General features: G+C 48.7%; 2 protein-coding genes across 9 annotated transcripts in view; one reads left to right on the forward strand and one right to left on the reverse strand.

The window, feature by feature from the left end:
• Window positions 1-4982, forward strand: part of NUMB (NUMB endocytic adaptor protein) — a 194182-nt gene extending 189200 nt beyond the window's left edge. For 2 of the 3 annotated variants that reach the window (XM_044918347.1, XM_021679778.2), the window contains one exon: window positions 2927-4982. In XM_044918347.1, the coding sequence (XP_044774282.1) occupies window positions 2927-3642 (716 nt within the window). In that variant the 3' untranslated portion in view covers window positions 3643-4982. Of the gene's footprint in view, window positions 1-1872; window positions 2020-2926 lie in introns of all 3 variants that reach the window. The other variant, XM_021679777.1, reaches the window with a different exon arrangement.
• Window positions 4206-13688, reverse strand: part of PAPLN (papilin, proteoglycan like sulfated glycoprotein) — a 36466-nt gene continuing 26983 nt past the window's right edge. For all 6 annotated transcript variants that reach the window (XM_021679771.1, XM_021679770.1, XM_021679773.1 and 3 more), the window contains 2 exons: window positions 11244-11410; window positions 4206-7300 (listed from right to left, as the gene is read on the reverse strand). In XM_021679771.1, coding sequence (XP_021535446.1) covers window positions 7125-7300; window positions 11244-11410 — 343 coding nt within the window. In that variant the 3' untranslated portion in view covers window positions 4206-7124. The remainder of the gene's footprint in view (window positions 7301-11243; window positions 11411-13688) is intronic.

Raw genomic sequence — 13688 nt, forward strand, 5'->3', positions numbered from 1 at the left:
TTTTGGCTCTTTAGTTCATTTCATCTTCTATAACAAGTGTCCTAAAATTTGCCTTTGTAAAGGCATTGAGGAGTTACTAAAAGTTGTTGTTTTCATAGATGCCGAGTTAATAGTTGGTATTGACTCTGAAGTCCACAAAGAGTCTATATATAATTTAAATTACAGACTTCTAGAATTTGAACTCTTATAATCACCATTTCTTCATTTCTTTTGAGAAAGAGCTCAGAAGTTTTGCTGTGGAGACAGTACCCCGTTCCCGTCAGGAAGCTACTACATGCTTTCCTTCAGAGTCTCTTTTTAATAACAGAAACAAAAAAAAAATCCATTATAATCATGTGCACCAAACGGCTTTTTATTTCATCTAACAAATATTTGTAATACCTATAATAGGCACAATTTATTGAGCACTTACTAGCACAGTGTCTGCCATATCTTGGTAAGGACTTATGCATTTTCTCATCTCATTTAATCCCCACAACAACCCTTTGAGGTAAGCATTACAGTTAAGGAAGATGAGGCTCAGAGAGATTGAGCAAATTGCCCAAATGCACAGCCAGGATTTAAACCCAGGTCTTTCTGAATATCGTACCTGTTCCACTCTGTTGCCTCTGTGCCTATTTACAATGGGATGTACAAAACTAAATAGAACATAGTCCTTTCCCTGCCTTTAAGGGGCTCCCAGTCTATGGGAGCTCTAGTTGTCAGTTGATAGTTCTTAGGACTACAAAACTTTTAGACAAGCCTGGGGTAAATAGTACCAATGCCATAAGCATGGTTGTCTAGTCTTAAAGAGGGAGTGATTAAAGCAAAGGGCAGGGGAAGGTGCCTGCTTGTCTGCTCCAAACTAAATATGATAGAGAGCTGGACTAAGGAATAGAGACTGATGGATTAGATATCTGGAGTAAAGGAGCAAGGGTTAAGAGATTTTTAATAAAAAGAGAGGAAAGAATAGTAGTACTTTGAGATATGACCATTCCTGAGGGGAAAAAAATCTTCAAAGAAGAGAGATGAAATTAATTCTGTAGTGAATTACAAATTTATTAAGCAAATGAAAACATATTCCAAGTTTGATTTCTCATTTATAGTATGAGTATACCAGCTTTATGGGGTTTTTGAGAGAAATAGGATGATGCACGCTGAAGTACTATTAATGAAGTACTATTGATGATCATAAGGGATCATTATATTTAACCCATTGTTACTGTTGGCATAATTTGATCTTTTGGAAAAGTGGTAGGAGAAGGAAATGCTTTATCTGCATCATTATGCCAAAGGCTACGCTATATCTAGAATAGATTTTTGCTGCTTGTAAGACAAAGCAGCTCTGTTCAGCTTAATTGGAAATTGTTTTTCTAGGTTTCATTCCCTCTCCCCCTATAGACAGATTTTCCTAGAATGGTCATTTGACTTTTTTTTTTTCAGTATAGCTATTTTATTTATTTTTTTATTTTTATTTTTTTTAAGATTTTTTTTTTTTATTATTTATTTATTTGACAGAGAGAGAGACAGTGAGAGAGGGAACACAAGCAGGGGGAGTGGGAGAGGGAGAAGCAGGCTTCCCGCGGAGCAGGGAGCCCGACACGGGGCTCGATCCCAGGACCCTGGGATCATGACCTGAGCCGAAGGCAGATGCTTAACGACTGAGCCACTCAGGCGCCCCTTCAGTATAGCTATTTTAATTACCACCTCTAATTCCCTTTTGCCAGAAGGTTTGTGTATCCACTGCAAGATGGCATGGTTATCCCAACACCAACTTTTCTGTCTTAACCTGTTCACCAGTATCGCACATTGGCCTGACTGACCCAGCTCCAGGGGGTCGCCCGTCCACCCTGCATGAATTGACTCCATCGATGTTGTCTGCTCCCATTGTAGCTAATGGCACTGACTCAGCCTTCCATGTGCTTGCTGCTAAGCCAGCCCATACTGCTCTAGCACCCGTAGCAATGCCTGTGCGTGAAACCAACCCCTGGGCCCATGCCCCTGATGCTGCTAACAAGGGAATTGCAGCCACACATTCGGGTAAGGTGGCCACGGATGGTGGTGAGGATTCTGGGATCAGATGAGTGACGCCGATTAAGAAATTAACCATTTACCTGAGTGGGAACCAGGGAGAAATCCTTTTAGGAACAGTATGTTTCCCTCCTGGAAATACACTACTATTAGGAAAGGATGGTGAAGGAGAGGAACTCGAGAGATTAGATTTGATAGTTCTTAGGACTACGAAACAGAATCACCCCCTAGAGCTTTCATAAAATACAGATTCCTGGGCCCTGAGTCGACCACTGAATTTGGAGATATGTGGACATGCCTGCAGCAAGGGGGTACCCCGCTTCTTACGATGGCAGGCCTACAGAAAGGGCTGCCAAAAGTACTTCATATTTTTCTATACTTTCTAGTTTTCCTATAGTGAACACTTGTTAACTATAAAATCGGAACAAATTTTAAATAGTAATGAAGGCAGTTCACCTGAAGGATAACATGTGTCTTGAAGCGAGACAGGGACCACGAGGCACATTGCCAAGTTACTGGTTATTTTCTTTTTCTTCTGTTAGAGCAGAAGGTGAATCACCTTGGGCCCTTCAGAGCATGTGCAAGCTGGTTTCTGTACCATGGAGGAGCAGCAGCAGTAGGAAAGGGTTTCTGATGCCACCCAGCTGCCTTCGTTCTGTGTAGTCGAGCCCTGTCTAGACAGCTCCTCAGCATGGCTGAGACAGCAGCATGGTCTGACAGGTTCCCTTTGTCCTAAAACAACCCCTCCTTGGCTGATAATAGAGGCTTTTCTCCCACCGGCCAGAGCCACAAAGTATCCCATTGAGGGACTTGTTCCACATGTTAGGCTCATTCAAGTAACCAAGGTTATCAGGAAAGAAAAGAAACCCCTAAAGATTCTGATTCGTTTGTCTCTCTCCCTCTTGTTCGTTCCCAGGGACCGAGTGGGGTCAATCTTCTGGTGCTGCATCTCCAGGTCTCTTGCAGGCTGGTCACAGACGCACTCCCTCTGAGGCTGACCGCTGGTTAGAAGAGGTGTCCAAGAGCGTCCGGGTGCAGCAGCCCCAGGCCTCAGCTGCTCCTTTGCAGCCAGTTCTCCAGCCTCCTCCACCCACTGCCATGACCCAGCCAGCGCCGCCTTTCCAAGGGAACGCATTCCTCACCTCTCAGCCTGTGCCAGTGGGCGTGGTCCCACCCCTGCAGCCAGCCTTTGTCCCTGCCCAGTCCTATCCTGTGGCCAATGGGATGCCCTATCCAGCCCCTAATGTGCCTGTGGTGGGCATCACTCCCTCCCAGATGGTAGCCAACGTGTTTGGCACTGCAGGCCACCCTCAGGCCGCCCACCCCCATCAGTCTCCCAGCCTGGTCAAGCAGCAGACATTCCCACAGTATGAGACAAGCAGTGCTACTGCCAGTCCCTTCTTTAAGCCGCCTGCTCAGCACCTCAACGGTTCTGCAGCTTTCAATGGTGTAGACGATGGCAGGTTGGCCTCAGGAGATAAGCACACAGAGGTTCCTGCAGGCACCTGCCCAGTGGATCCTTTCGAAGCCCAGTGGGCTGCATTAGAAAGCAAGTCCAAGCAGCGTACTAACCCCTCTCCCACCAATCCTTTCTCCAGTGACTTACAGAAGACGTTTGAAATTGAACTTTAAGCAGTCTCTATGGCTTATGTATTGTCTGTACTTAGCAAGGGGGTCAGAGGAGCAAAGGGAACTTTGTGTTCCCAATCAGTATACTTTTCACCAATCCCAAAGGTCCCAAGGCATGTCCAGGCAGAGAGTGCTAGGAGAGGTGATTTTGAAAAAAACGGAAAAAACATTCCTAGAGAAGAGTTGTCTTGCAGTTAGGCTAAAGAAGTCAAGGAAATGTTTCCCTCTGTCCCCCTCCTACTCCCTCAGCCCCTTACAAATCTCTGGCAACAGAGAGGCAGAAATATCTCAACAGGAATCTGTATTCAAAGCACATTTACTGGAATTCAAAACACAACGGAAGCAAAACAATCTCCCTTTGTTTTTCAGGCCATTCACCTGCCGCCTCTCAGTACTGGCCTGTCTTAGAGATCAAGAACATGGTGGCCTGTGCTTGGGCTGGGGACGGGAGGCAGGCTATGTCGCCAGAATTCCCAGGAGAGCACATCAGCAACTGCCCAACAGAGCTATATTTTAGGGGCAAAGTTGAGCTTCCACTTTGAGTAAGAATAAATATTATAAATATATATATCAAAAAAAAGCCAAAATCTTTATTTTTATGCATTTAGAATATTTTAAATAGTTCTCAATATTAAAAAGTTGTGTGAGTTGTAAGTAATCTTACCAAAGGTAAAAGGGTTAGCTGTAAGAAATTGTACATAAGATTGATTTATCAGTGATGCCTATTGAAGCGGAGAGAGGAAAGGTTGGGAGTTGCAGATGGGGTCCCTAGCTTATCTGGTATCATTCATTGTAAGTAGCACATTGCAGCAACAATCATGCAAATGACCAATACAGTCACTAGGTTGTAGTTTTAAAGAAAACGAAAGAGCAGTATTGTCCTGGTTTTAAACCTGTGATGAAATTCTAATGTCATTATTTTAATGGAATCAGTCTAAATACTCTATAGAGAATATGCATCTTCTTTCATATACTGCTGCAGTTTATGTTAATCCTCTACTTAACACTAAGGTGACAATGACAGAATCACATCCCTCAATGGGGAGCGCAGGCTACTGTGTTGGTTTGTCATGTGGGTCTTGTTTTGTCCTTTAGGTTTTGTCCCCACGAGTTTTGTGGGGATGGAGATTCTAGTTTTATTAGCTGTGTGTGCGTCTGTCCCCCCACGTGGTGAGCAGAACGTCCCGTTGCCAGTGGCGGCCTCTTGACCTCTGGTAACAACGTGAGGTCCCATCTCATTCTTACTTTTGAACGTTGGCCTTACAATCAAATGTAAGTTATATATATTTGTACTGATGAGAATTTATAATCTGCTTTAACAAAAATAAATGTTCGTGGTAGAAGCTTTTGCCCATGAAGGGCTGGTCTTTCCCCTTTTCTTTATTAGCAAATGTGTTTACTTTTAGTTCTTTTTGGTCTGTTCTTGCTCCGTTCTGCTGCTGCTACAGAACTCTGGTTTGGTGGCTAGAAAATCTTTTATTGGGACTAGTATATTCTTTATTATTGAAGTATAATTGGCATACAGTGTTACTGTTTCAGGTGTACAACATATTGATCCAACAATTCTATACATTATGCAGTGCTCATCACAATAAGTGTGGTCACCATTTGTCACCATTCATGCTATTACAGTATTATTGACTATATTCCCTGTGTTAGACTTTTCATCTCTGTGACTTATAACTGGAAGATTGTACCTCTGGATTAATCCCCTTCGTCTCTTTTGCCCACCAGGACTAGTATATGCTTAAAATTCACTTTTGTGTTTCTACTCTAGGCTTTGGTTGACCCTAAGCATATCTCTGATGTCAGATTCTTGCTGCTCAAAGTGTGGTCTGGAACAGGAGCATGGACTGCACCTAGGAGCTGAGTAGAGGTACAGAATCTCAGCACCACCCTCCCCACCCCCAGCCTAGTCATCAGAAAATACACTGGAACCAAGGTTCACCTTCTGAAGGGTCCTGCTGGAGCGGTGAGTCTCAGCCTTGGATACATACTAGAATCACCTGGGGAACTTTTAAAATCCTCACACTGGCCCATACTCCAGGCCAATTAAGTCATAGTGGTTGGGGGAGGACCCCAGGTTGTTTTGGTTTTTGTTTTTCAAGTTCCCAATATGGAAGAGGGTTGAGAACCACTGGTCTAGCTTGAGTGTTACTCTTTCCTGTAACCTTAGCCCACTACTGTGTGACTAGTTCTGAGAAGAGCTAGCTAACCTCAAACTTACCTTCTGAATGGTGTTGCCAATTGGCAAGAACTGGGGAGTCCAAGAAAGTAGCCCTTAGTTTCCAATTTGTATAGCAAACCCAGCCATGGTAAATGAAAGGGGATCCGCCTCTGTATTTTTTTAAGTGGAAAGAAAAAAATACCTGTGCCCCTAACCCATGTTTCCTTTGTTGAATGAGAGAGAGACCAAGAAGTATCACTCAGCCATGATGCAGTTTGTCTCTTTTCCAACCAGTGTGTTGGTAGTAAAAGTTTTCCCTGTAATGCCTGTCTTTCTTATGTCCCAGAATAACCTGTCACTTAGATCCAGCCAGTCCTCTGAGGATGTGTAGGTTGAAGTGGAAAGGGACCTGGAAGCTCATTGAATCCAGGCCTCTTGTTTAGCACCGAGGAACTGGAGGTTCTGAGAGATGGAGAAGGACTTCTTCCTACTCAAACCATTTCTGAAACTACTTCGTTGTTAATGTATTGCCTTCCCCTCCTTTGTTCCCCTATCCTGCTGATGCCTGTTTTTAATAGTCTGGCTCTGCCTCACAGATTCCTGCTTGGGGAGGAGAGGCTCCCAGCTAGTCACTGTACATAGCAGGTCAGCTTGCTGCAGGGGTGAGGTGATCCTCACAACCAGGCTCTGCATGTTGGCCTTAGGAGGAGGGCTTTGGGCACTAGCTTCCTGAGGAAAGTAAGGAGCGCCCCCACTTCTGGCATGCTCCCATCATCACCTGATGCTCCTTCGTCCCACATCGTGTACTGAGCCTTACGTGCCATATTCCACTTTGGCAAGAGCTTTCACAAACATGCCATTAACTGGACGTACAGGTGGCAGTTGAAGCTGATTGCCACACTGCCTGGAAGGGTGAGGTTGACTAGAGCAGTGAACCACTGTTTGACCCTAGAGGAGATGGGAGTTCTAGCAGGGAAAAATGGCCTGACACGGCAGGAATGAGTGTGCCCCGTGTGAGATACAGGTTAACTCTAAAACCATTACACACCTCCCCACCCAGCTTTAAATGAATCGAGAACCCTGGTAGCTTGCTTTAGAACCCAGTGAATTGATCCTGTATGATAGATGATAGAGGGAAGCCGTAAAGGGTGTCCTTATCCAAGCCGACTCCTCGTGCCAGCGAGCTGTGGTGCCAGCGGCTGCCGAGGCACGGCGGGGCGCTGCGGGCTGAGAGGCCCATTCTCTGAAGGGTAGAGCCCTTTGGCAGCCAGAGGCCACGGACCAGGAGTTGTTTCAGGACTGGGGCCGCGGCTGGCCTTCATCCCTGCCGCCGGACAGGCTGAGCGTGAGGCTGGACGCGGGAACAGCTAGCACAGCAGAAGCTGGAGTAATACTCATTGCCACAGAGCTGGGCCTGCAGGATCAGATCACAGTTGGCCAGCTCAGGCTGATCCACACACTCCCTGCTCAGGGCCCTGGGCTGGGCGGGCAGTGCTGCGGAGACAACCAGGGAGAGACAAAGGGGTAAGGAAGCTGTGGAGGCTGAAAAGTCTCACCTCCCCTTTCTTTGCCTTAAGAGGAAAGCAGCAGAACTGCCAGATTCCCAAAAAGCACAGTTGCTCTGTACTCTTTATCACCTGTGTGCATCTCCTACCCCCGCCACCGCCGTGGGCCTCATCTGGGCGCGCAGTGGTCCTGCAGCCTCAGCCCAGGGCAGACTCTCAGGCACTGACTACACATAATGACACCTCTTGAAGTTAACTCCCTACCCTTGCTGTTGTGACCTGAAGAGCTGAGTGACAATTGCCTTAGCCCCTGGATTGGGAAGGGAAGGTGGGGGGATCAGCCCTAAGTAAAATTTTGAGTTGGGCCAGAGCTGTCTTGTCTCTTTCTCTCACTGCTGATTCCTCTAACCTCAAAAGGTTTGTGCCTTCAGTAGCCCCAGTTTATCTCAGTCACTTCATTCCCCATCTTCCCAATTTTCCCACTGCCCCCCAAGAAAGCAAGTGAGCATTAGGCAAGGCGATTAGAAAAGCCTAATGAGCCATGGCTCGAACACTGCACTAAACACAAAATGCTCACTGCTGCCCCCTCTGAAAGTGCTAGGAGCTTCGGGAACTTAAAAATCCCTGTGAGAGGGCGGCCGGGCTGGCTGGGTCTGTAGAGCAAGTGACTCTTGATCTCAGGGTCAGCAGTTCAAGCCCCACAGTGGGCATAGAGATTTAAAAAAAAAAAAAAAAAATCCCTGTGGGTGTTTTATTCCGTTGCTTCATCTTAGGACTGAAATGGCCTCATCTAGTTAACTTCCCTTTTCTTTCTGGAAGGGGCTCTTGTGACTCAGCTGGACTTAGGCCTGAATAGCACCGTCCCTAAAGTCAGACCTCCTGGGGCTTATCTTCATCTCCTCTCCCCCTGCTTCCTCCCAAAATACAACAAAAAAGATTATACCTCAGTAGTCTTAGTACCTGATTCTGTGCAGGTTAGGAATATCGGTACAATGAGAGTACTAACTACAGCTGATCCTTAAACATGGGTTTGAATTGCACGGGCCTGCGTGATTTTTTTTTCACTAAATACTGTACAGTACTGTAAATGTATTTTCCTTATGATTTTAACATTTTGTCTAGCTAGCTTTGCTGTAAGAATACAGTATATAAGGGGCACCTGGGTGGCTCAGTCGTTGAGCGTCTGCCTTTGGCTCAGGTCACGATCCCAGGGTCCTGGGATCGAGCCCCGCATCGGGCTCCCTGCTCGGCGGGGGGGCCTGCTTCTCCCTCTCCCACTCCCCCTGCTTGTGTTCCCTCTCTCGCTGTGTCTCTGTCAAATAAATAAAAATAAAATCTTTAAAAAAAAAAAAAGAATACAGTATATAATACACATACAATATGTGCTGTGTTAGGAGGGCTTTGGTCAACAGGCTATTAGTAAAGTTTTTGGGAGTCAACGTTCTATGTGGATTTTTTTTTTTTAAGATTTTATTTATTTATTTGACAGAGAGAGACACAGCGAGAGAGGGAACTTCCACAAGCAGGGGGAGTGGGAGAGGGAGAAGCAGGCTTCCCGCGGAGCAGAGAGCCCGATGCGGGGCTCGATTCCAGGACCTTGGGATCATGACCTGAGCCGAAGGCAGACGCCTAACGACTGAGCCACCCAGGCGCCCCTCTACGTGGATTTTTGACTGCACCGAGGGTCGGTACCCCTAATCGCTGGTGTTGCTCAGGGGCCAACCGTACCTACATTTATATAAATATCAAGCCATTTATGCATATTGTTTTAAAAACCAGTAACTTTGATAACGAGTTTCTCTCAGCAGTTGCAGCCCGGGGCCTGTCAAGGGCCCAGAGGTTAGGTGCCCAGCATGGTGGTTAAGCATGCCAGCTCTGGAGCCAGACTGCCTGAGCTCAGTCCTGGCTCTCCTGCTTCCCAGCTGGGTGATTTTGGGCCAGTTACTTCAGCTCTCTGCCTGTGCTTCCTCACCTGAAATGGAGATGGGAACAGCACCTGGGGCATACAGTGACTGTGGCTAAAATTTGAGTGCTTGACCATGTTTTGCTTCATAGCCTCATTCCCTCTCATTCAAAAAAAATGCACGAGCCCCTGTGTTTTATCCCTACAGTATTTTCCGTTTCTCACCCCCGTCTTTTAGGCAAGAAGGTTGGAAGCATGTCCCTTACAGTAGAGCGTGACTAGCTTAAAGCCTGCTACCCGGACGCTGACACTAATTCCAGTATGCCACCAGACCACGAATCGGGCAAAGTGAGTCAGCGTCAAGCAGTGAGACCCTACAAAAAGCATAATCAACAGAATGAATACAAAGAGAGGGGCGAGACAGCTTCTAGTCAAGAAAGGTGCCCACAAAGTAGGAGATGAGCAACACTCATCCAGCAGAGGGCAGGAGAAAGGCGTCCTGTCCAGGAAGCAGGTCATGTCAGACATTTCAGTGTGCGACCACACAAGCAAGAGCCCCACCAGACTTTGCCATCAAACAAGTTTCTAATTTGGCTTCCCATGTAGACGTGTCTACAAGGAGTCACAAACATGAACACGTGGGTCCCCTGACAGCTCTCTTTCTCACCCAAATCTGCATTCTGGTTTGTAAATCTGATTGTAGACAAGAGATCAATCTGCTGGGCAGGGTGGGGGGGCGGGAAATGGCCCCAGTGGTCTAGCACTTTTGTGAAGGTAATGCCCTCCCACAGTCACCAAGCCTAAGCACCTAGTGATGCTGAGCACTGAGCTGGGCCCTGGGGACTCGAGTCCCAGTGGCTATCCTAAGGAGCTCAGAAACCGGAAGCCTACGTGTCAGTCTGATTCACTAAGTGACATTTCTACCACGGACCTTCAACCTCTAGTGCTGGCCTCTTCCCACCCACAGCGTAGCAGCCCCAGTACCCCTGGTATAGCAGCTCTCCTGGTGCGTGCTGTGGCCCTGACGCCATGAGCGTCCAGGCAGACAGCACAGGAGAGGTCCTGAAAAGTCTGCTTCAGGCCTCATGAGAAGCGGCAGCTCGGCCCAGGGCACTGCCTGCCGGTCAGTGAGCCTGGACCAAGGACACATGGAAGGGCAGGCTGGGCGGAGAGCAGGCCTCCCACTCCCCCTTGCCCTCTGGCCTCTTTGACTATAGAGCTCATGTCTATCTTACCAATTCTGAGATGCGCTGATTTTCCCATTTTAAATTGATGGTGTCTTAGCACTGTGTCAGTTCTAGTGGCATTTTTTTCTTAGTGTTGTGAAACTAATTGTTTTACAACATGGTCCTTAGGTTCACTGATCTATAACTCTGGACAAGAGCTGAAGAATATAAACTACTGAATAACGCAAGTAAAATTCTGCCCAGTTACAGCTACAATCGTTTAAGGAAAAGAATATTAAATATGAGAACTAGGGTCTAATCCCAGCTTAGCCCCTCATTTGCTGTGTGACTTGTGAAAACATCACATGAGGTGTCTGGATGTCTGTCTCACCTGTAAGATGGCGATACTAACCCCTGCCCTTCCCTTTCTGGATTATATGGTCAAAGGCACTTTTCAATCATAGGTTCGTTTTTTTGCCACCTTGATTAGAATGGACACATTCAACAGTCTATCTGCCGTAAGGATTATAATGAAATTCCAGTCGATCCTATTTCTCAAAATCAGTAAGTCTAAATGATATTTGACATCGCCTGTTAAACTGTTACCAGATGCCCATCATCTGCACCGTCTCCTTCACCCTCAGCACAGCTCCCGCAGGCGCTGGAGTCGCCCGCTGCACATGGGAGGGGAGAGGCTCGGGGAGGTTGAGCCCCTTGCCCCAGGTGACACTACCAGGAACTGGCAGAGTGAGCCAGGACTCAGGCCAGGGTCCCCCCCAGCCTGCAGAGCCTGCCCTCCCCCGCCCTGTGCAGCACAAAGCCAGCTCTGGGGCACAAGCAAGGCCCTGGGCTAGGCCTCTTACCTGGCGGGACCAGCTTCACCTCGGTGCTGCGGCTCACTGCCTGGCTTCCACGGTAGGCACTGCACGTGTAGGAGCCCTCGTCTCTGGCCTGCAGGTTGTGGATCAGCAGCGTGCCATCTGGGGACTGGTGGACGCGATGCCCGTCGGCCTGCACCGGCAGCCCGTTCCTGGAGGGGAGAGGACGCTGGGAGAGCCGGCCAGGCCCAGGAGACAAAGGGAGGAGGTAATCATTGTGCACAGATGACCCTCACCTCGAGAAAGAGATGGGGCACGGTGCCAAAAAGAACATTCTCAGAGCAAAATAACTCAAAAGTGAGGTGAACTCACCCCAACTGAGCACACTGATCTAAGTTATTGTGAATTTGCCTTTTAATCCACAAAGGAACCCCGCTCTCGCTTTTCGTCAGCAAAGGTCTCTCAAGCAGCCATGAGGTGCCAGGCCCTGTGCTAGGTGAGGGACATAAGCTCTCCCTGCCTTGAGGGCACAGGGCTGGGGTACAGGTGCTTAGGGGCGCCTTCCCTGAGGATGACCTAGCTGAGCCCTGACCTGAGGATGAGGAGGAACATTTGGCTGGTGAAAGGGAGAACGAGAGGGCTCGCGAGCTCGAGGGGAGGCCATGGTCAGAGCAGGGAGGGAAGTGGACACAGCCTAGACAGAGTTTGGCCTGGACCCTGGGGGAAATGGAGGGGTGTGAGCTAAGCGGGACTGACCAAGTATCCGCCCGTGGAAGGGCTCACCGACTGGGGCTAGGACAAGCCTGAAATCAGAGAGCAGGAAAGTGGCTACAGCAGAAGTGCACACATGGGAGAGGGCCAGATGGGCAAGGCCGGGCGAAGACATGAAGGATGACGGAGATTCCGGGCTTGGGTTACTGGGTAAGAGTGGTGCCCCTCCACCATGGGAAGATCCAGAGTGGGGAAGAGGGCTGAACGGTGAATGCTCTTTTCCACCATTTTGCATTTTGGGTGCCCGCAAGATACCGGGCAGCATTGGATTTGAGGTCTAGACCCAGATAGTGTATCAGCACTGGATGATCCTGGAAACCACATGCCAACAAGGTTACCCAAGGTGAAGTTAGACCAAGGACCAAGCACAGCTCCTGAGGTGCACCAGCCTCTGAGGGATTGGTGTGAGAAGATGAGCCAGCCAGGAAAACAAGCAGCGGCCAGAGGAAGAAGGCCAGACGACAGTAGTTTCCTGGAGCCAAGGGGAGGGAGCATGTCGGGAGGTACAAGCGGTCAGCGGAAGGACACTGCAGGTCATGTGGGGACTGAGATTTGTCCAGAGGATTTAGGAACAGGGCAGTATCCCTGGAGTGGGGGTAGATGTGAGCCGCTGTGAGGGGGAGACTCCAGATGAGGCCAGGGTCTGCAGGGACATGCAGAGTCAGAGGAGGGTATCTTTTGTTGTGCTTTGAAGAGGGGAGTCCTGAGCGTATTTGCTGCTAGGAAGATCAAGGAGAAGCAAAAGTGGAAGATACAGGCCTGCTAGAATCATCAGAGGCCAGACCTGATCAGGGCAGGTCTGCACGGAGCACAGCTGCCCAGAAGCCTACAGAAGCTCCCAGCCACTGTCCCTACTCCTGCATGCAGGCCCCTTCCCATTCTGACATCATCTCTTCTACTCACCTTTGAGGCTCGGTCAAGAACAGCCTTCCCCTCCTCAGCCTTCAAGGCCCAGCCAAAGTCACATGTGTGGCCAGTCCTTCCTGGATTCCCCCAGAGAGGAGGCAGCCTCCGTCCTCCAGGCACACACAGCACTGAGGGCAAACCTCTGGACCCCAGGGGACACGGGGCCATCTCCTGCCTGGGAGTATCTGGGGGGCTCAGATTACACCAAGATCCCCAGAGCCTAGGCTCTTCCTGACACATGGCAAGGAGGAAGGGGGCAAAAAAGTGTTTGCTGAAAGAATGAATAAAAGAGCAACTGATCTGGGGTAAAAGACCACTGAAGCCCCCAAAGTTGAGTATAGCCCAGTGGTTCTCAACCCCTGAGGGAGATTGTGTCACCCAGGGGATATTAAGAGACGTCTCTAGACATTGTCAATTGTCATGACTTGGGAGGGAGATCCTACCGGCATCGTGGGTAGATGGCCTGGATGCTGCTAAACATCCTCCAATACACAGGACAGCCCCGGCAATCAAGAATTATCCAGTCCGGGGCGCCTGGGTGGCTCAGTCGGTTAAGCATCTGCCTTTAGCTCAGGTTGTGATCCCAGGATGCTGGGATCAAGTCCCACATCGGGCTCCTTGCTCCGCGGGGAGCCTGCTTCTCCCTCTCCCTCTGTCCCCGACCCCCACACTTGTATGCTCGTGCTCTCTCTCAAAATCTTAAAAAAGACAATTACCCAGTTTGAAATACCGATAGTGCCAAAGTTGAGAAACCCTGGTGTAGCCCGGCCAACAGAGAGCAGTCCTCTGGGGCCGCATTACGTTGGGAAGAGG

The sequence above is a fragment of the Neomonachus schauinslandi genome, chromosome 9 (assembly GCF_002201575.2).
Source record: "Neomonachus schauinslandi chromosome 9, ASM220157v2, whole genome shotgun sequence".
NCBI classification, from domain to species: domain Eukaryota; kingdom Metazoa; phylum Chordata; class Mammalia; order Carnivora; family Phocidae; genus Neomonachus; species Neomonachus schauinslandi.